The 21,561-nt window shown below is 39.3% G+C and overlaps 1 protein-coding gene across 1 annotated transcript in view; it reads right to left on the bottom strand.

The window, feature by feature from the left end:
* Window positions 1-6,901: 6,901 nt before the first annotated feature.
* Window positions 6,902-21,561, bottom strand: part of adcyap1r1b (adenylate cyclase activating polypeptide 1b (pituitary) receptor type I) — a 52,847-nt gene continuing 38,187 nt past the window's right edge. The window contains exons 6-14 of the mRNA XM_022675855.2: window positions 18,187-18,284; window positions 17,824-17,956; window positions 16,411-16,564; window positions 14,918-14,978; window positions 14,720-14,789; window positions 14,506-14,597; window positions 14,283-14,412; window positions 14,035-14,076; window positions 6,902-11,828 (exon numbers count right to left, since the gene is read on the bottom strand). Coding sequence (XP_022531576.2) covers window positions 11,640-11,828; window positions 14,035-14,076; window positions 14,283-14,412; window positions 14,506-14,597; window positions 14,720-14,789; window positions 14,918-14,978; window positions 16,411-16,564; window positions 17,824-17,956; window positions 18,187-18,284 — 969 coding nt within the window. The 3' untranslated portion in view covers window positions 6,902-11,639. The remainder of the gene's footprint in view (window positions 11,829-14,034; window positions 14,077-14,282; window positions 14,413-14,505; window positions 14,598-14,719; window positions 14,790-14,917; window positions 14,979-16,410; window positions 16,565-17,823; window positions 17,957-18,186; window positions 18,285-21,561) is intronic.

Raw genomic sequence — 21,561 nt, 5'->3', positions numbered from 1 at the left:
TTTCAAATTATTCTAATTCGTTGACCAGCACCTGTAGTGTTTAATGGTATCAGTGTGCTGGAACGACCATCCCTGATAAGACTTTAATTATTCTAAAAAGGGACAGGTCGCTTTTTGCGGGAGTTCTTCTACCTCTTTACGTACTTACGTCACATGTGCAGTCTCTGAGGATCCGGCTCAGTTTTAGGTACGGTCACACTGCAGCGCCGCAAAGCGTTTGTTCCTCCGCCTCCCAGTGTAGAGCTGTGGGCAGCAGCAGCAAAAAAGTTGAGAAATTTTCGTCTTACTGCAAATGAGAAGCGAGTTTCGCTAAGCGGTTAGCCCATCATCATCACATAAACCACAGGCTGAACTACAGAATGAGAAAATGAGGAGAAGCGATTTTACAGCTTTTTTAGACGTTACTGTGCTCTACATTACCTCTCTGTTTTTCATATAGAGACGGAGGACCAGCTGGTCCAGAGCTGTATATTTATAGCATGGTTCACCGGGCGATAAAATAATGGATTTTAATAAACTTGCGGTGTTGAGTGGTGGAGAAAGCGATTGGCAGCGATGCAGCCTCGCCAGAGGCGTGCAGACATAGACATCAGGTAAAGCACCACCAACTCTGCCCTTTATTAACCAAAGTGCCCTTTTGAAACTTCGTTTTTTTTTTTAACATTATTATTATTAACATTTTACTGAGGCCCATTTGAAATGATCATTTGAAAACCTGAGCGATTAAAAACGAGTGAAAAAATGCTCTGAAATCAGCTCACACACACCTGACCTCGCTCTTCCTCTGTCACGTGACCCCGCACGGTCGCACGCAAGGCACACTAGAGGTGCTGCAACCTCAGTTCAGTTCAGCCAGTCTTCAGCACAGCAACCACGGCAACAGATAGGCTTCTTCTCCCCCATGTCCCACCAGCCAGGTAACATACACATCAAGTAAAATCCTACCGTTTGCCCTCTAAGCCCAACGTGAAATCATTTTGTTGTGCAGTAAAATGTCTCATACAGCACCGAACTACTAAGCATCTTTAGCCGACTGGTCACCAGATAAACTAGCCGCTCTAGCCCAAATCAATGATAGATAGCGTGAGAACGACCACATACAGCCCTGGTTCTGTAATTTTTTTTATAATGAAGTGTTCCACGTGCGCTAAAAGTGCCCTTTTCCCCCCCTGAGCACTTGCCCCCCAAAATGTCTGTGCACGCCACTTAGCGTCTATGCAAGTGTGAACCTACCGTTACTGAACGCGAGCGGCTGTTGGAGAAATGGAGAACTCAGTAGGGGAAACCTCAGTAGTTCATTTACTCCAAGTGAAAATAAAGAAGAGTCCGGGCTAAAACCAGGATTAATATTGGACTGGCGTTTGAACGGGAGAGAGAGAGAGCTCCGTGACCTGAAAGGGTTTAAAAGGCAAGAGCTATTTCAGTTATTTGGCTTTTACTACTAGCTTCTAAAACGCTGTGGACTTTTAGCCTGTAATATAGTGTAGCTGCCGTAGTTAGCTTGCTATATATATATATATATATATATATATATATATATATATATACTGTAAAGCGTAATTTTTGTAGTCAGAGTTCTTGCCTAATACTTGGGCTGTGAGTCCGTTTGGCTGGCGATATGGTAGCGGGTCCAGTACACAGTAGGTGTTATATCCTGCCCAAAGTAGGGAGCTCACAATAACACAACCAGACTCTGAGCTTTATTCTACTTCAGTCATAATACATATTGGAGGTACGAGACCCCACCTGGTGGTGTGGCGTGACACAACATGAAGTACCAATACATCACAACTCCTCCCTTCTTATTCAATTCCCCGGATTCCCAAAAACTTTTTGTTTTTTAAGAAATATTGGCTCAGGAACTTTTTTTTTAAACATTAACATTCAATCAGCAAATAACCGAACAATTATGAACATAATATCCTAACTTAAGGGTGAGGGTAGACTGCCTCAACACCTTGAGTGTGTCGGGGGATTATTGTGCCCCCTTCTTGAGACAACACTCGGTAACACAACGATGTTGGGTTGACAGGCCACCATCTGATCTGCATGTCGATTCCACTGCTGATTTGACGCAACCTCGACCTGGTATGACCTTGGCCCTGCTTGCGATGTAACCGTCCCCGTCATCCACTTTTCCTCCCCCTTCCGATAGTCACGCACTAGCACTGGGTCTCCCACTTCGAAAGTTCTCGCTTTAGCATGAGCACCACGGTGTCGTTGTTGGTCCTCTTGTGCTCGATCCACTACGTCTGACACGCTCGGTTTCAGCAGGTCTAGGCGGGTGCGCAGTCTGCGACGGAGAAACAGCGTAGCAGGTGACTCTTTTGTCGTGGCGTGGGGGGTGTTTCTGTAGTGAAGCAGGAAAGCATCGAGTCGCTGCTGTACTGAAGCTGTACCCCTCGACGACTTCAGAGCATGTTTACATGTCTGCACAAAACGCTCTGCCAGGCCATTTGTTGCCGGGTGGAAAGGAGCGGAGCGCTTGTGCGTAATGCCGTTGGATGTTAAAAAGTGGGCAAACTCCTCAGAAGTGAATTGAGGCCCATTATCACTCACCAGGACCTCTGGTACTCCGTAATGACTAAAAAGGCCCCTTAACACCTCAATCATTCTTGCAGATGAGGTTGAATCCATCAATATGACTTCGGGCCACTTAGAATGAGCATCCACAAGGACGAAGAACATGCGCCCCTCAAATGGGCCAGCGAAATCTATATGAATTCGCTGCCATGGACCTGTTGGCCAGGGCCATGGGTGCAGCGGTGTGAGGGCTGGGCTCTTTTGACAACGTTGGCACGGGGTGCATGTCTTGCACCTCTCCTCCACCTGCACATCCAGACCTGGCCACCACACGTAGCTTCTCACCAGGGATTTCATCCTGACCACGCCTGGGTGTCCGGCGTGGAGCTCGTCTAAGACCAGCTGACGTAGTTTGGGTGAGACTACAACTCGATTTCCCCACATTAAGCAGCCCTGAAGTACGGAGAGTTCATCTTTCCGTAAGATGTATGGGACCAGCCTCCTATCTGCGTTCTTGGCTGGTGGAAAACGCCCGGTCGACGCCATCTCGATCACCTGCGAGAGTGTGGCGTCTGCTTTGGTTTCTCTTTTCACCTCACTACAGTGGATTGGGAGGCTCTCAATGTATTTTATCAGAAATGAGTCAACTGTCCCTTGTTTTTCGTTGTGTCGCACTGGTAGAGGCAGACGCGAGAGACCGTCTGCATTTCCATGGTCAGCGGCGCATCTGTACTTTATTGTATAATCGTGCGCTGCCAATATGAGTGCCCAGCGCTGTAATCTTGCCGCAGCCATGGATGGTGTAGCTTTGCTCGGGCTCAAGATTGTTGTCAAGGGCCGGTGATCAGTCAGTAGGGTAAAATGGCGGCCATAGAGGTATGAATGAAAACGTCTGACCCCAAATATTATTCCTAATGCCTCACGCTCAATTTGAGCATAATTGTGCTCTGCCTTGCTAAGCGTTCGTGAAGCAAAGGCTATGGGTCGTTCTTCTCCATTTGGCAGTTGATGCGAGATGACTGCCCCCACCCCATAGGGCGAGGCATCGCAGGCGAGTATAACTGGCAGTCTGGGATTGTAATGCGTCAGTACACTTTTGCTAGATAGCTGTTCTTTTGCTTTTTGGAAAGCTTTGTTGCATTTTCCAGACCATTCCCACTTCACCCCCTTATGTAGCAACGCATTTAATGGGTGTAAAAGGGTCGACATGTTTGGGACGAAGCGCGCGTAATAGTTGATGAGCCCAAGGAACGAGCGCAACTGGGTCATATCAGTTGGCACGGGAGCCTCCACGATGGCTTTGACCTTATCAGACTTATGGAGCCCTACAGAATCGATCATGTGCCCCAAGTACTCTAGCGAGCTCCTAAAGAATTCACATTTCTCTTTTTGGACTCGGAGCCCAACTTTACCAAGACGACTCAGTATGGCTTCGAGATTTCTCAGATGGTGCGCATCATCTTGTCCTGTGATAAGAATGTCATCAAGAAAGCAATGCACGTTTGGTAGCCCTTGGAGCACTTGGTCCATAATTCTCTGGAATATGGAAGGCGCTGAAGTAATTCCAAACGGTAAACGATTGTAGCAGAACATGCCCTTGTGGGTGGTGATCGTAAGATATTTCCTAGAATCTGTCTTAACCGGTACCTGAAGGTAGGCCTGTGACAGGTCCAGTTTGCTGAACCGATGTCCCCTAGACAAAGATGCAAACAAATCCTCAATGCGAGGTATTGTGTGGTGTTCAGCACACAGGGCTGGATTTATAGTCACCTTAAAATCACCACATATCCTCACACTACCGTTCTTCTTCATGACAGGCACTATAGGGGTTGCCCAGTCACTGAATTGAACCGGGGAGATAACCCCTTGCTGGAGAAGGCGCTCTATTTCAGCTTCCACTTTGGGTCTCAGCGCATACTGTACCACGCGAGCTTGGCAGAACTTTGGCTGCTGGTCTGGCCTCAGTGTCAGTGAAGCTTCGAATCCTTTCAGTGTCCCCAGTTCCTTGCTAAACACTTCAGTGTGGCGATTTAGGACACTCTCAAGAGTTTCACCACTGGCCGAACGCTCCGTTCGCACTGTCTTGATTTCACGCCAGTCTAAGTTGATGTTTCTTAGCCATTCACGGCCGAACAGTGGTGGTGCCTCTCCTTTTACCACATATAAAGGCAACCTAGCCTTCTGCTTGTTCAACTTAACCCACACCTTCAGCATTCCCTCTGGCTGCAGTAACTCTCCTGTGTATGTCTTCAGAATGATGTCTGTCTTACGTAAACGTAAGTGTGCAAATTTGTCTTTGTATAGCTCACTGAAGATCAAGGATACAGCAGCCCCAGTGTCCAGCTCCATATCCACTGACTGCCCTTCAATTTTTGGCTTAATCATTATTATTGACGATGCTACATGTCCTGTTTTAATTGCCTTCACTTGTTCTGTGTTTACTGCAGATATCACGTGCAGGGTGAAATCAGAGTCTGAACCTGCTGATGACTCCTTCTCATCTGATGAAGTTTTAGCTGCCACTTTATGAATTTTGCCTTTGTCTGCGTTCTTGTATTTTTTTGTTTGCTTTTACTACTGTCATGTTTTGACTTTGCATGCTTTGTTTCACTCCTTTTGCTTCTACACACACGGGCAATGTGGCCCTTTTTATTGCAATTGTGGCATTGCTGCTCCTTGAAATAGCAGTCCCTTTCATGATGGTTAATCTTGCCACATCGAAAGCATTTGTCGCCACCCTGTGGTGAAAATGCGAACACAGCATGCACTTTCAGTGAGTTTTTCAAATGTAGTGATTCCCTCGCTACCGTTTCCATTGCCAATGCCATTTCGACTGCTTTCTTAAAATCGAGGTTGGCCTCCGTCAGGAGTTTCCTTTGAATAGTCTCATTATTGAGCCCACAAAACGAGTCTATCACGCAGGGCATCTTGTAAATGCGCACCAAAATCACAATGCTCAGATAACTTCTTCAAAATGGCCACATATTGTGCTATGGTCTCCCCCTCTTCCTGATTGCGTTTATGGAATCGGAATCTTTCCGCAATTATTATGGGCTTGGGGGAAAAATGGCCATCCAGGGTGTCCACTAAATCTTTATAAGATTTACTGCCGGGTTTATCCGGAGCTAGTAAGCTATGCAGTAGGCTATATGTAGTTGCCCCAATGACACTTAAGAATACTGCTGCCTTCTTTGCATCAGGAACATCATTGGCTTCAATAAAATGTTCAAACCTCTCGACATAAGTCAACCATTGCTCCGATGACTCGTCATAGGCATCAATGTGTCCCAGCAGTGTTGCCATTCTCACTGGTGGTAGTGGTGCCTGTGCTTCTCGAGGGGCTCGCTCCGAACTGTCTGTTCCTGGAATTCTTCTCCCTCCCCTGTTACTGCTGAGCCTCCTCCATCAGAAAATGACACGAGTGGGTCACTGTACTCGTCGCCAATTTGTTATATCCTGCCCAAAGTAGGGAGCTCACAATAACACAACCAGACTCTGAGCTGGGTACTATCACACTGCTTTATTCTACTTCAGTCATAATACATATTGGAGGTACGAGGCGCCACCTGGTGGTGTGGCGTGACACAACATGAAGTATCAATACATCACAGTAGGGAAGACTGTATGTTGAATATTAGCAGAGACACTTTTATTGTTGTACAACTGGAAGGCTATGCTTAGCCGCAGGCTAGACAATACAGAACATATTAACATTTGCCCTCTACTAATTATTATTTATTGCTCTTACAGTGCTATTAAAAAAAAATAATATAATATATAATTATTGCAAACAATATAAAAATCTACAGTCTAACTGACCATCTATGTACACTTAATGCTAGTGTTTCATCAGCTGCTTTATTCATTATTCTCACATGATTGCTCATCAAAGAATGCTTTCAAACTGCATTTCACCATATTTATTTTTCTACATTATTTCATCTAAAATGTCCAAAATATGCTTTACAACATGGAAAACTATTTCACACTGCAATTTATTTACAATAACCTGCACATACCTGTCAAGTTTTGGATTTAAAAATAAGGCAGATTTTTCGCTGCCCACCTGCATATTCTACTGCACATTCCCACTGTTCTGTGTATTCTAAAGCCTTCTCTGCTTCAAAGGCACTTAATAAAGTAAGTGAAGATTTAAACAAATGTGCTGCAAAAAGGGCATATTCTATGATGATGACAGTGACATGCTTGTGCATCTTTTGCAAGAGACGACTATTGATCTAAAAGTAATTTGTAGATCAAAGAATTTTAATTTGATGTTCTCCAATTTTTGTTGTCTTTTGTCATTTTAATTTTTTTTATTTATTCTTTTTTAACATGAAATGCCTTTTGTTTTCTTACAAAACAAAGTATTGGAGTCTTTTTAGTTTTAGAGACATTTAATGCAATTCAAAGGTAATATACAAAAAAGTCTAACGTACATCAAATCAAATGGACACTTTACAGCAGAACTGATTTCGAGATAAAAAATAAAGAGGAAACAAGTGATTTTATTTTCTTCCACAAGAGCAGCAAGAAGATTAGCTGTAGATTTCTCTCCTATGGTGACATGTCCAGTCATTGCTTGTCTGCAGAATTGCCATCCAACAGCTTTTCCAAGCTTTTTTTTTTTTTGAGGTCCAAGAATGAAAAGCTAGAAAGCATGTTAGTAAGTAGAATGCAGATGATTATGAGCAAACACAAAGCATGTTTTTTTTTTTAATAATTGCGTAATTGGCTAACTGTTTAATGAATATGTAAAAAGAAAGAAAGAAAAAAGACATTATGCATTTGTCACTGTAAAATGTGGCACTGGTTAAGTTATTGTGACCGTTGTGTTCCTCTGGGGGTTTCAGTTACCAGAGATGTTTTAAGTAAGACATACTGACTGAGCGTTCACTGAGATGTGATGTTCTGTGAGATATGAAATTACACGTGAAATCTTCATAGCTTCATAATACTCATAATGCGTATGACTTAAGCTCAGTAAAACATGGATAGCCCTGTGCTTGGGGCTTATTGAATGATTAATGAACATTCTGGCAAGTGTCAGCATGTGAATTCTGCAGTGGTGGGTGCAGACACGAGCTGAAAGCTAAGAGCCGTGAGCTGCTGCAGTGTGTAGAGCGGCTGAAGAGGGGTTTTTAAGTTTAAAATCAAGGGTAAGCTGCTGTCTGGAGAGTTGAAGCTGCTGCTTGGGGTGTAGATTGATACATACACCCAGCTACAGTTTTTAAATATGAATGAAGATGTCACTTAGGTGGTTCTTTGGATAAGAACCATTTGTAGTTCAACTGTTTTTCCATGTTTGATTTTCAAAACATCAATATAACTAATCACATGTTCAATCTGCAGAGGAAACCACCAAACCACAGAACAGGCATGCATCAGATTCAAGAAGGTTATAGGCAGCGCTACTGCAGGCTGTACAGTTTCAACAAGACTACCACCAAGAAAAACTTTTAGCACAGAGAAGATTCAAATAACTACCCACGTTCAACAAATAGCAGATACTGCAGCAGTAGCATAATATTGCACTTAATAAATGCACAATTCATAACCATGTCATGGGCCACAACAGTACACTTCTTGTTTACATTTATACTATCAACTACTAGATCTAGTTCTAGCAAATCAGGTTCTTGCTGTGTTTCAATTAAACAACTGAACACTGTTATTTTGACATCAACGCCAATAAGAGAAGACAGTTTATTTATAGAACTGAACGTCAGAACAGTAGCTCCTTTTCCTCACTAGCTTTCATTCAAAATTGCATGGAAACGTAAAAAAAAAGAAAACTCAGGTTTTAAAAAAAGATCTTCTCAGTAATACTAAAAATTATGCGTAAATTATTATTGTACTTAGCCAAGTCTCACAATAATAATAATAAAAAAAAAAATCAGGTTTTAAGAAAGATCTTCTCAGTAATACTGAAAATTATGTGTAAATTATTTTTGTACTTAGCCAAGTCTCACAATAATAAAAAAAAAAATCAGGTTTTAAGAAAGATCTTATTAGTAATACTGAAATTTTTTGTGTAAATCTTTTTTGTACTTAGCCAAGTCAAACAATTCAAAAGGGCTTTTGGCTAACAAAGGTCGTTTGCTGCAAGCTCAAAAAAAAAAAAATTCAGTTGAGCAAAGCCACAAAGTCTGCAGAAAAGAATCCAGTTCCAATCCTGATTAAAATTAGGATTAAATACTGCTGCTGATTTTGGACCACTAATATCATCGTTCACGTAACAGTAATATTAAACACAGTCTACTGGAGAGGCCTTCTATGTAATGTGCTGATTTAACTGATTTAAAAACATTTACTACAGTTTTGTACAGCTGACTTGGAAATTAATCAAATAAAAATTAATGCAACAGATGCAACATCAAAAAGTATCCTAAAACGAGACTAGTTTATATATATATAGTAGCAATTTACACTGAAATAAATAGTAATAATACAAAACATACAATCTTTTTTGTCTCATCTTCTATTATTATTGAATTTTCTGTGATTTTGCAGTTTCTGTTTGTAAAAAAAAAATGATTGACACTTTTGACAAACTGAAACGTCTAAGCTGGTCATATCAAATGAAAGGTATCAAATGTTAACAGCCATAAAAAAAGAAGAAATTAATAAGGGAGCATGTTTTAATGTTTATAACGAAGTTAATCGTGCTGTATTAATATGCCTGATATTCTTCAAACATAAAACATTCAAAACTGTAGCAATCTAATTAGGATATATTCATATTAAAGACATCTACAAGCAACTGAAATAATGCACATCATTTTATACGTTTCCAAAAGAAAAATCCGAAGAGGTCAAAAATCTAATTGAAGGCTATAAAACAAAATGAGTATTAATCCTCTGAAGGCCTCTTGGTTTTAAAACACTGATGTAGTGAAGTACAGTCAAAGCACTTCCACAGAGCAATGCGGTTTCATTTCATGCATTTGCAGTTTATTTTACTTTTATTTTTAATTTTCTTTTCTGTCTATATGATCTTCCTATTGTGCAAAAAGGCACTTTAAAGACAAAATAAGTGTTTTGAAATGACATCAGTTGTAAATATTCCCCTTTCCCTCTGATCCAGTATGGCAATAGTAGTTTTTTTATTGAGTGAAATGTCCAAATATCAATCTTTGGAGTACTAAAGGTGTCCTGTGTCAAAAACAGGGAAATTGTCAATAAAATACTTCATGTTTGGGTATAATTATGGAAAAAATTAATTTTTAATTACAAAAGTATCAGGCGAACTAAAAATGATACATATGTATATATGGCACTTCTGAAATATTCTCACTATAGTTCACTTCTATGAAGAACATAATGAGGAACACAATGTTTCCACAAAAGAAATTCCACACTGTAAGATATCTTACTTGCTTATGTACGAAAATAACCAAAAAACTTAAAATCTAAAATTAGTTTGAGCTGTAAACCCTCCAACGATATTCAGTAATACAAACATGACTCCAAATTTGGCAACTTTGTAGAACTAAGGAAAATAACCAAAAAATTAAGACTGAATTGAAGTTCATGCCAACAACACCAACAACGTTAATCTTGTAACATGTTAAGAGTTAAGAGGTGTTTTGCTTGTTGTTTGCTTTAGTGACATTTTCTGTACTAACGGCTGATTAAAAAACTAGACAGTCATCTAAAAAATATACCACAACAGGCATCCACTCACATCCAAAAAAAACAACTCTACACTTTAAGGTACTTGTTGTAATGGTCGTCATTTGCGATTCTGAGCTCTATGTAGATTTGTTCTCCTTTATTTTCCTCAATACGAGAGCTTGAGCTTTAACCCGGTAGTTTAGAGAACAAGATAGATTCCATTTTTCAACTTTTCAATGTGTTCTTCAATCACACACATTCACAGTTCAACACATGATGGTCAAAATTCATTTTTTTTTTTTTAAGACTGAAGAGAAAGCTTTAAGGTGCTTTTCTCTAACACTTATCAGACAGAGCTGTTGGGCAGTGTCAGTTGCGTGATCGTTCTTGACAGCTCTTTCGTTTGTAAGTTTATTACAAACAAAACCTAAACATCGCCTTAGCCGCACCATATCGGTAGGCGGCATGTATTGACTTTGTGTGTGAAATCTCTCTCAGGCATTGGGTTTCTGCATTTTTACACACTAATATATATGCCTGCTGAGATGAGACATGACGGATATTCACATGTGAATGAGTGACTGACCAGAGATCTGAACAAGTTCCTTTTTTGTCGTCTTTCTTACAGTTTCATGCACATTATTCTAAGCAGAACGATACAGGATAGTACCACAAGTACCTGAACTCATGTCCTTCGCCCATATAGTGAAAGACTGACCGAAAGTCCTTCTAATTCACCACCTCTAGTTCTGTATTAGTCTGTATTAGATGCTTCAGTGTATTTGAGATTAGGGAGATTAAGTCCATTTAAGTGCTGAAATATCCCTCTTTTCTGAAGTTCTGAAGTTGTTGCATGATTGGTGGATTAAGACGTGATTTTAAAAAGAGAAGTGATGATAATATATACAAGGATACGTCAATGCTTTGCTCCTTTTTATAGCCCTCAAGAAAAACAGGCATTCCTAATGGCTGAGTGGATGGTTCACATTTGATTGATCATCACTGTGGATGGCAGTCTCTTGGCAGGTCTTCATTAATAGCTTTTGTGTTCAGGGTCATCACAAAAGTATGTAAGTGATGTAAAACGTTTTTATCTCTTTTTTTTCAGTGTTTTAGCATGACTTTACACATTAGATCTTCTTTTGGCTCCACAGATAGGACCAAAAGGATCTCAGATTTGAGCCATTTCTCTGTGTAATTGTGTGTATGTGTATGTGTGTATGTGTTTGTGTGTGTGTGTTTGTCTCTGTGCTTTGAGGCTGGAATATCTGCACGCTCCAGCTCCACGTGATTCTGGTTCAGTTGTGTTCAAAAGCACTTCAGGTGCAGACTGGTCTGATGGAAGTCGTCCAGCCAAGGTTTGGCCCCTCACAATCCGAGCTCATACAAGAGACGATGGAAACACTTTGACGTGGAATTGGACTATGATAGCGCTAGGACTAAAGGAGTTGCTCGTGTGTCTGCGGAGAGGACCCGTCTCTGCTCAGCTGGTCAGATGTTCATGTGGCCGGGGTCTCGGCCTGCAGGCTGGACATGCGGATCTGGGAGCTGCTCTTGCTCAGGATGGACAGCTGGGTTCCTCCGTTGACGCCGCTGCTGGCCAAGGACGGGTGTCTGTGCTTCAGGTCCACTGCGAAGTAACGGTTCACTGTCCAGCTTCTCCACTTCCTCTTGATCTCTGACTGCACCTACAGAGAGAACAAGTTTACAACAAATTTCCTTTACAATGATGGCATAAAAAAATGAAAAAAGACTAGAAATGGCTGATTTAATGTAATGTTTACTGATGAGTAAGTTTTGCAATGAATGCTTTTCATGTCGGGGAATATTGAAATACAATTGGTAGTAATTTGGCGTAAGAAAGACAAGCAGTGTCCTGAAATTATATTTCTACGTTCTATATTTCGTTGACATCTAACATTTTACAATATGAGACGCCATAGAACTTCTCTGATAATAATAATATAATTAAGTTAGTTTAAAGTAACTTCGTCATTTTCAATATGTGTTGTTTAAATCTGATATACAGCTCTGGAAAAAACAAGAGACCACTTCAATTTCTGAATCAGCTTCTCTGATTTTGCTATTTATTGGTATTTGTTTGAGTAAAATGAACATTGTTGTTTTATTCTATAAACTACAGACAACATTTCTCCCAAATTCCAAATAAAAATATTGTAATTTAGAGCACTTATTTGCAGAAAATGAGAAAAAAAAGATGCAGAGCTTTCAGACCTCAAAAACGCAAAGATATTTTTGTTCATATTCATAAAGTTTTAGGAGTTCAGAAATCAGCATTTGGTGGAATAACCCTGGTTTTTAATCACAGTTTTCATCTTGGCATGTTCTCTTCCACCAGTCTTACACACTGCTTTTGGATAACTTTATGCCACTCCTGGTGCAAAAATTCAAGCAGTTCAGCTTGGTTGTGATGGCTTGTGATCAGCCATCTTCCTCTTGATTATATTCCAGAGGTTTGCAATTTGATAAAATCAGAAACTCATCATTTTTAAGTGGTCTCTTAATTTTTTCCAGAACTGTATATGTAATACAATGCAATGCAACAGAATCTTCTGAATTTTACATCAAAGAGAAGAGAAAAAGGCCGTGAAGAGAAGGAGAAGGGTTTAATTACAGTGTTACAGTGTTTCTCAGTCCTGGTCCTGGTCCAGATATGCGTCACATTATATAGAAATTATTTCTAATTGTATCCCATTTCTCCCTAATTTGAAAGGCAAATTATCTAGCCCATTCATTAGGACTCTAGTAATACCTCCAACACTGGGAGGGTGAAGACTAGCACATGCCTGCTCCGACACATGTGAATCACTGCCTCTTGCAGCATCATCAGTGATGGGAAGCCAGCGCACTCAAGGAGGAAAGTGCAGCGACCCAGCTCCTATACATCAGCTAACAGGTGCCTGCGCTGACTAGCATCACACTGGGAGTACGGCCCACCAAGAAAAAACAATGACAAATGTGCTCTCTCAGACTCTGGCTGCTGATGGTCCAGGATTCGAACAGGTGGTGATCCTTGGATCATTATAGATGTCTGATTAGAGACACCTGTGTGTATATATAGCTTTAGATCTGCATCTTAACAATATAAACAGGGCTTACTCAAAACAACAGTGAGTGTGCACCAGCTGAAATTATTTAAACATTTTTTGTTGGACTCTACTTAGTCTATTACTAATAATAATATCTATAGTTTTAGGCTCAGTTAGATAAATAGTTGCACTCAACAATTTTTTTTTTCAGTTTCTGTTAAAGTTACGGGTAACACTTTACTTGGATGGTCCATTTGATGGCCTCTTTGATGCTCAACTGACATTCAACTAACATTCACCTACATCTCTATTAAATGCAAATGAACTAAAAGGTGAAAGTAAATGATTCTCTATTGAATATAACCCTACATTCAGCTCTAACCCAAACACTTATATTAATACTTTAGGATTGGGTTTAGGGTTAGATTTTAAGTTTAGGTTAAGGTGTAGGGTTCGATTGTAGGATTGATTAAGGGTTAAGGTTAGGGTTAGGTGTAGGGTTAGGTTCTATTTTGAATCATTTACATTCAACATAGGGTTAAGTTAAATTTAATGGACATTCAATTCAGTGTTAGTTGAATGTCAGCTAAGCATCAACTAAGCCATAAAATGGACCATCCAAGTAAAGTGTTACCAAGTTACGTTCTGATGAACCAAACCGTTTAAATGCAATAAATTAACTCACAATTTTATTTGCTTTAACACATTTAAAAGTAGCATCACTTTTAATGCTGTCAAACCATGTGCAATACAGTGATCAACAAAGAGAATCAAAGACAAATTGACAGAGTTTTAATAACAAATAAAAAAGAATAGCAAACTGTGAATTTACAAACAGACTTACTTCTCCATTGAGAAAGCAGTAAAGCACGGCGACCACAAAGCCCTGACAAGACAGAACACTGATTAGAAATTAATACTTAATAAATAATGATACATGTTACATAACAATAGCCACAGATTTTCTACAAGCAGTTGAATGTTTTAAAAGACGGCTAAAAACGTTCCGGTCCATTAAGCAAATGCTCCAAAGCCACTAAGCTAGCGTAAAGACTCAGATCTGCGTAAATAAAGCGGGTTGAGGTTAAATACCTGGAAAGAGCCCAAACCAAGTTCAAACACGAGCCTCTCTCGCTTACTGACGTCCTCCGGAGTGAAGGCAAACACAGTGTAGTGGATACCAAAGAGAGGGATGAGCAGCAGAGTGGAGCGGGCCAGGCGCCTGTAAACCATACAGTATTCAGAAGCAGAAAGTTGTGATTAATAAATCACAAATACAACTAAAATAAATGTAAGATAAAGATGCAACACTTACAGATAAATGCTGGACTCATTTCCTCCTATATCTGGAGACTGCAACTTCTGAACAAGAATTATAATGATGCCAATAAAGAGGACAAAGTTGATCTGAAATGATAAAAAAAACACAGAATTCATGTTAAGATAAATATTTATGTGTATATATATATATATATATATTTTTTATTATTATTATTATTATTTTTAAATATATGCATGTTTGCACCCACCATGATGGATGCAAGAACAGGTCCCTTTATCACCCACCAGATGGCAGCATTGTCATTTATATCCCAACATCTAAGAACAAACGATTTCAACACAGCCAGCAAATTCATGAGAGAAAAAAAAAACACCTCAGTTAATATACATGCACCTCAATACAAACACATGCATGAATTCTATCATATAACTCTACCATATCTTACCCAATGTCGTCAAAATGCACTCGAAGAACAGCCCAGATTGTCACACACACAGTTGGTGTTCCTAAACAAAAGGTACAAGAAATACTGAATGAATGAATTATGAATTATGTAGCATTTTACTCTACACAAGCAGCTTCAAGATCATTGTGATGCTCCAGTGATTTGTAATTAGGGCTCTGTATTGGCAAGAACGATAGGCATTACAATACAGAGATTTACAATTTATTGCAACACTGTACACAAGATGATTTTAAGAAACTGCCATAGTGTAACAAACGCACATTCATATTTATAATATACCAGAGTAAAAGAACAGTTAACTTTTTATATTATCAGAACAGTGCAATATAACCACACAGTTTACTAAGCTGCTATCTAGTGTTCAGGGTTTAAACACAACACAAAATGAAACACTGTCTGCCACCAATCTAAACATCTAAACTGTTTATTAAAAATTGCTACTGTGTTTCTGAAAATCGATACAGTATGGCAAAGAAAAATATTGCAATACTTTGCTTTATTAATATTTCCTTACTCCCTCCTCTTTCAATAGGGAGAATTTCAATTTTAATGGTTGCCACTCAAAGTTCAGCACACTGCTAACTGCACTGCACTGTAAGTCTGGTGAAGAGCAGAAGAAAACTAGCAGTGTGAAGTGTGAAGTGTTTTTTTTTGTGTAAATTCGTCTAGCTTCTGTTACTTTAGATGCCCGTTCTGTATCTCTCAAAGAGCAAATTAAAATTTTTATTTTTTTTAATTTATTTCAGATGTTCAGATGCCACATCACAAGAAGGGTGAAGACTAGCACACGCCTCCTCTTTTCGCCGGAGGAAACCACAGCGACTCGGTTCCGATACATCAGCTCACAGACGCTTTGTGCCGATCAATCATCAATCTAGAAGTGATGAGGAAAGGATAGAGCGCCATCTACCCACCCAGAGAGAGCAAGACCAATTGTGCTGTCTCAGGGCTCCGGCACCTGATGGCAAATTGCATGAACGGGATTCGAACCAGCCATCTCTTGATCATAGTGGCAGTGCTTTAAACTGCTGGACCACTCTGTGGCCCACAAATTCCTAATCCTGACTGTAGGGGGAGCTCAGGAGCAACAATGACAAATTCTCACATAATGCGACTTTTTATTTTTGCAAATATATGCTGTGTAACACAATATTTAACTTATCTCAGGGTTTGCAAATAAACCAGAACAAGCTAAATGCACTAGCAAGTATCTTCTTTATTTAAAATGTAACCGAAAAATAGTTAAACCTAATGAATACAACTTTAAGATAACAGCTGTGAAGTGTCAGATAATAGTTTTGTGATCTTTCGAGTATGTCAGAATCACAGTATTGTGATATCATCATTATTGTGATTTCCATTCCTAATGTATAGTTATGCGTATGCATGTATTGTGATGTAATGTGTTCTAAAAATGACAACATATTGAAATCACACTGCCCAATCCGACTGTGAAGCTTGTTCTTGCTCACCCCAGCCGATGATGGTATACCAGTAGAAATATCTCCTCTCAGGGAAAAACGTTTCCACCAGCAGCGTGAAAAGATACAGGCCCTCAATGAAGAGCCAGAAATAATTTGATAAAACACAGTAGTGAAAAAACACCATCACCGCCTTACACTCCACCTGCAACGACAATACAAGCAGACACTTTTACTGTCAAGCAATTTTCATTTGTAACAGACAGATTGACAAAGCTATATACTGACATTCCACATGTCATGGGACAGGAAGTAGTATTGTTTCCTATGATTTGAAAGCTACAGAATGCTGCCCTGATCTGTGGGATATGTTTGCCAGAGTGGCTGCTATAACCACTGTTCTTACTAAAATGGAATATTGTTCAGTCAGAGCGTGGATACAAATATAACCATATAAAATTCAGTTCAGTTAAATAAACTTAAGATGAGTAAGGGCATGTAAAGTTAATCAAATATTGCCAAATATAAAGGATAGTTTGAGGTTAGGGGTGTGGTTTCCATGATTTGAAGGTGAAACTAATGTCAGTGAGTAGCTTTTTCGAACAGCTGGTGTTCATAAATACTGCTGAACATGTTCCAGTCTGGTTATATTCTACTGTCAGTAACTAACGGAACGAGCCCCCTTGAGGGAGATTCTGAAAAAAGTGTTGTTAGATTTTTATTCTGCATTGACTGTCAAAGAATTTAAACTACATCCCTTGCAGTTTGTTGCATTCAACTCATAACCAGTGGCTGTCTAGGGGCTCCAGGCCAGCTTTTTGCAAAGGGCCTGATCTTTACCACCCACTGCACTGTCCACTGTGGCTGGTAATGCCTTCTACAACATATTCTCAGTTTACACGTGACAATGTGGATCAAGGAATATTAAATTCCTACGTAACTTTGAATGCGGAATGACCTATTCACCTGACACTGACTTTCAGGCCTCGCTCGATCTCTGATAATTCGCCTGGACATCATCACACTGGCTAGTATTCAGCCTCACTCACTAGAAAACACCTCCCACACTTCCTTAGCCATATCCTCAGGTAGCACTTCATCATCTTTACTTAAAAAACGCTATCCCATGACTTGTGGCATGTCAGTGTACAGCAACATTTTGAGGTCCAAAAAAAAATTATAAAATAAAATTAGGAAAGAAATTGAATTTATTGTTTTTGTTTGATTTTATATGTAGGCTTCAGCAAATAAATGTTGCTCTAAAACTTCATAATTAAGTTTGTAACACAAATGTATAATAAAAGGGAAATGTGTGTGTGCTGTTTTTGGTGCACAAATTAATGAGAGATTATTAATAGCTGCTTTTAGTTAAAGCATTAAAATGACCAATAAACCGTTTAATGAAGAGAAATGTCAAGAGTGCAAAAGAGAGAGAGAAAAAATGAGAGAGAGAGTATAACTCACAGTGTGCATAAAGCAGTGGCTGCTATCCTCCTCTGCATACAGGATTCCATCTTTGATGAAGACAGAGATTGCCCTCAGGATAAAAGACACAAACAGATTCATATGGATGAAGTTTCTGGTGCAGTGCAGCTTCCTGTGGGGAGATCAAATACAGCCGTGAGTGAGAAATGCTGCATCACACCAAGTATGAAATTACTTATTAAAATAAAAATAATCTGCATTACATGCATTTTTTTACAAAGTTTTTTACAAAGTTTCACAAAGTCGCCATTCTGAAAGGTAGCATGCAATCTTTTTAACATCGTCTGTTGAAAGCTAAAGGCTTTTGTAGCCCCCGGATACTCTAATCTATTGATCCCTCACCTGAACCAGCAGAGGATGACCATGGCGGTGGTGAGAGACACCAGTGAGGTGCTGTAGCCCACTGTGTACAGGGCCTTCACAGAAACGTAATATTTGTCCTGAAAAAGAGAACATACAAAAGTATATTATGTTTGTCTCAAATGGACAAAAACAAAACAAAACAAAACTGTACATTTTAAAATACTGTACATCATTGTAAATTCATACATTTTCAAAATTAAAGCAATTTGCCATTTAAGGTCCTGTACTACTACAGTGATCACTGTGATGTTTAAATTTCACAAACAAGAATTACTTATTCTAAGGGGTTACAGTTCATTGACAGCAGACTGTGTCAAAAAGGTTTCTTAAAGAGTTTCCAGGTTTTGTTCAGACTACACCTTAATACTCACTAACTACACTAACTACTTGCTATCTATGACTTGTACAGCAACAGTTATTCCAGCAGTTATTTGTGTGTAATTGTGTGTAATAGACGTTTGGATCCACCCACATAATGGATTAACATATAATTTGTCTTGTGTTACCCCTGGTGAAAAATCCAGCTTATGGTTTTATATGGTCTATTGCTGGTCTTTGATGGTCACGGTGGCTAAAAGGCTGAATCACACTCTCAAACAGTAAGCTAACTTATTTAGCAGCTCTTGACCAGCATAATGTATGGGTTTTTTCATGAATAGCTTGATTGGTCAACCAGTTTTAACATTTTGGTATAGCTATCAGTTTTCTCGTTTGGTAAGGTTCATCATGCTGGTAGATGAGCTAAAGTATTAAGCTCAAACAAAAACTGGAAAGGGCTAAGTGGTTCTATCAACCTAACCAGCCTGAGCTGACATGGGATTTTTGTGCAGCAAGGACATATTTAGAACAGATTTTAGTACTAAAAGTAAAAAAATAAAAGACCACTTAAAAATTATGAGTTGCTTTGATTTTACCAAATTGAAAGATGGATGATCACAAGCCATCAAACCAAGCTGAACTGCTTAAATTTTTGCACCAGGAGTGGCATAAAGTTCCAAAAGCAGTGTGTAAGACTGGCGGAGGAGAGGATGCCAAGATGCATGAAAACTGTGATTAAATGCAGGGTTATTCCACCAAACATTGATTTCTGAGCTCCTTAAACTTAAATATGAATATAAAATAGTTTTCTTTGCAATATTTAAGGTCTGAAAGCTCTGCGTCTTTTTTGTTATTTCAGGAATTTCTCGAACATTTATCTATAAATAGCAAAATTAGAGAAACTGATTCAGAAACTAAAGTGGTATCTTTATTTTTTCCAGAGTTGTATATATATATATATATATATATATATATATATATATATATATATATATATATATATATATAAAATCGACAAAATTCGTGTTTCAGGACAAAAGGATCTATTGCTGCACAGCTTGTGTTGGTCCAGTTGGTGGTCTATTCTCAAGCCATCAGCGACAGCAGCACCACTGTGTCTGATCCACTCGTACCAACACTAATACACTAATCACCACCATGTCAGTACAGTCACTGCAGTGCCGAGACCCACCACCCACATAATAGCTGATATTTGGTGACCCTGTGCGGTCCTGACCATGGAAGAACAGGGTGAAAGGAGGATAATCAAGTCTACATATTTGTAGAACTAGATGTGGTTATAATTTTCTGACTGGACTGTGTGTATATTTTTTACTTTTTTCCCCTTTAAGATTATAGAAACTTATCTGCTGTTTTTTGCATTTCAGATTGAAGTACATTTTCATCCACATGGGTTTTTTTTTATAAAGTGCATTGGAGCTTATAAGCCACAGGAAACTTTTAACCTCCACTCTTGGAACTTTTAATGGCTCTCCCTGAAGAACAGTTGAGCCTCAAACATAAATTCACCAAAATGTGTACAACAACATTCCAAGGACTTAACAGCTCCTCAACATTATGCACACTTGCTCAACACTGAACCATCTAAATACTGCTCAGTGTTATCCTGTGCAGTCTCTGTTTTTATTCATCTTTACAGTTCAGGAAAAGGTTATTGCTCAGATTAATTGTTTTAACACCACAACAGAAGAACATATGAACATAAAATTAGGCACAGATACATGTTAATCTATAGAACTGATGCTACACTAGAATAGCTAGCAATACGCTTGTGTTGAACTGCAGCCAAGCACTTGACTCGGAATCCGCAAATGAATGTCCTCCTGTCTCGTTCTCAATATTATTTTGCCTCTATCTCAAGGACTCCACACTCAAGGATCTCTACTTGAAGCACCTCCTTGCTGCGTTCTATTAATTTCAGTGGAGTGCTTTGGAAAATCTATGCTGTAAATGCCAGTGGAACATTTGCCATTGTAGCAGCTTTAATGTACACTCACCGGCCACTTTATTAGGTGCACCTTGCTAGTACTGGGTTGGACCCCATTTTTTAGAACTGCTTCAATCATTCGTGGCATAGATTTAACAAGATACTGGATTCATTCCTCAGAGAGTCTGGTCAATATTGACATGATAGAATCATGCAGTTGCTGCAGATTTGTCGGCTGCACATCCATGATGCGAATCTCCCGTTCCACCACATCCCAACACACTAAAAAAAGTAAGTACAGATTTGTACTTAGAAGAGTACAAAGCTTGTCGCTGGGGCTGCACCTTATATTGAGGTACAAAAAAGTACCTTTCAGTGAAAGTCCTTTTTTGTACCCATGTTTTTTGTGCCAGTAAAGATTATAAAAATTATAAACATTATCATCAACAAAATGTGGCTCAAAAACTTGATAATCCAAAATGATCTGGCTTACAAATAAAAAAATGTGCAATTAAAATATATATTGTTTGTCAGTACAGTGATACAGAATACTGAATGTACCTATTGGCTGGTTAAATGGTACAAATCTGTACTTCCTGCTGTCAGGAAAGACTTTGTACTTCAGAGGGAACACATCTGACCCTGTAAAGACCAATACTGTACCTTTGAGGGTACAATTATGAAGAGTGTACCTTTGAGTACAAAAAAGTACTCATACCATACCTCTGTTTTTTAGAGTGAAAGGTGCTCTATTGGATTGAGATCTGGTGGCAATTTTGGTGAGGCTGTGCAAATTATAGCCTCAGTTTCCTGTTCTTAGCTGACAGGAGCAGCACCCGGTGTGATCTTCTGCTGCTGTAGCCCATCCGCCTCAAGGTTGGACGTGTTGTGCTGATGTTGAGAGATGCTCTTCTGCAGACCTCGGTTGTAACGAGTGGTTATTTGAGTTACTGTTGCTTTTCTATCAGCTGGAACCAGTCTGGCCATTCTCCTCTGGCATCAACAAGGCATTTGTGTCCACAGAACATAGCATCTGTGTGTTCAAGCCAAGCTCTTAAGACGACAGCAGCATGCAGACAAACAATGTC

Source organism: Astyanax mexicanus, chromosome 5 (genome assembly GCF_023375975.1).
Source record: "Astyanax mexicanus isolate ESR-SI-001 chromosome 5, AstMex3_surface, whole genome shotgun sequence".
Lineage (NCBI taxonomy): Eukaryota > Metazoa > Chordata > Actinopteri > Characiformes > Acestrorhamphidae > Astyanax > Astyanax mexicanus.
This window is presented reverse-complemented; position numbering and strand designations above follow the sequence as displayed.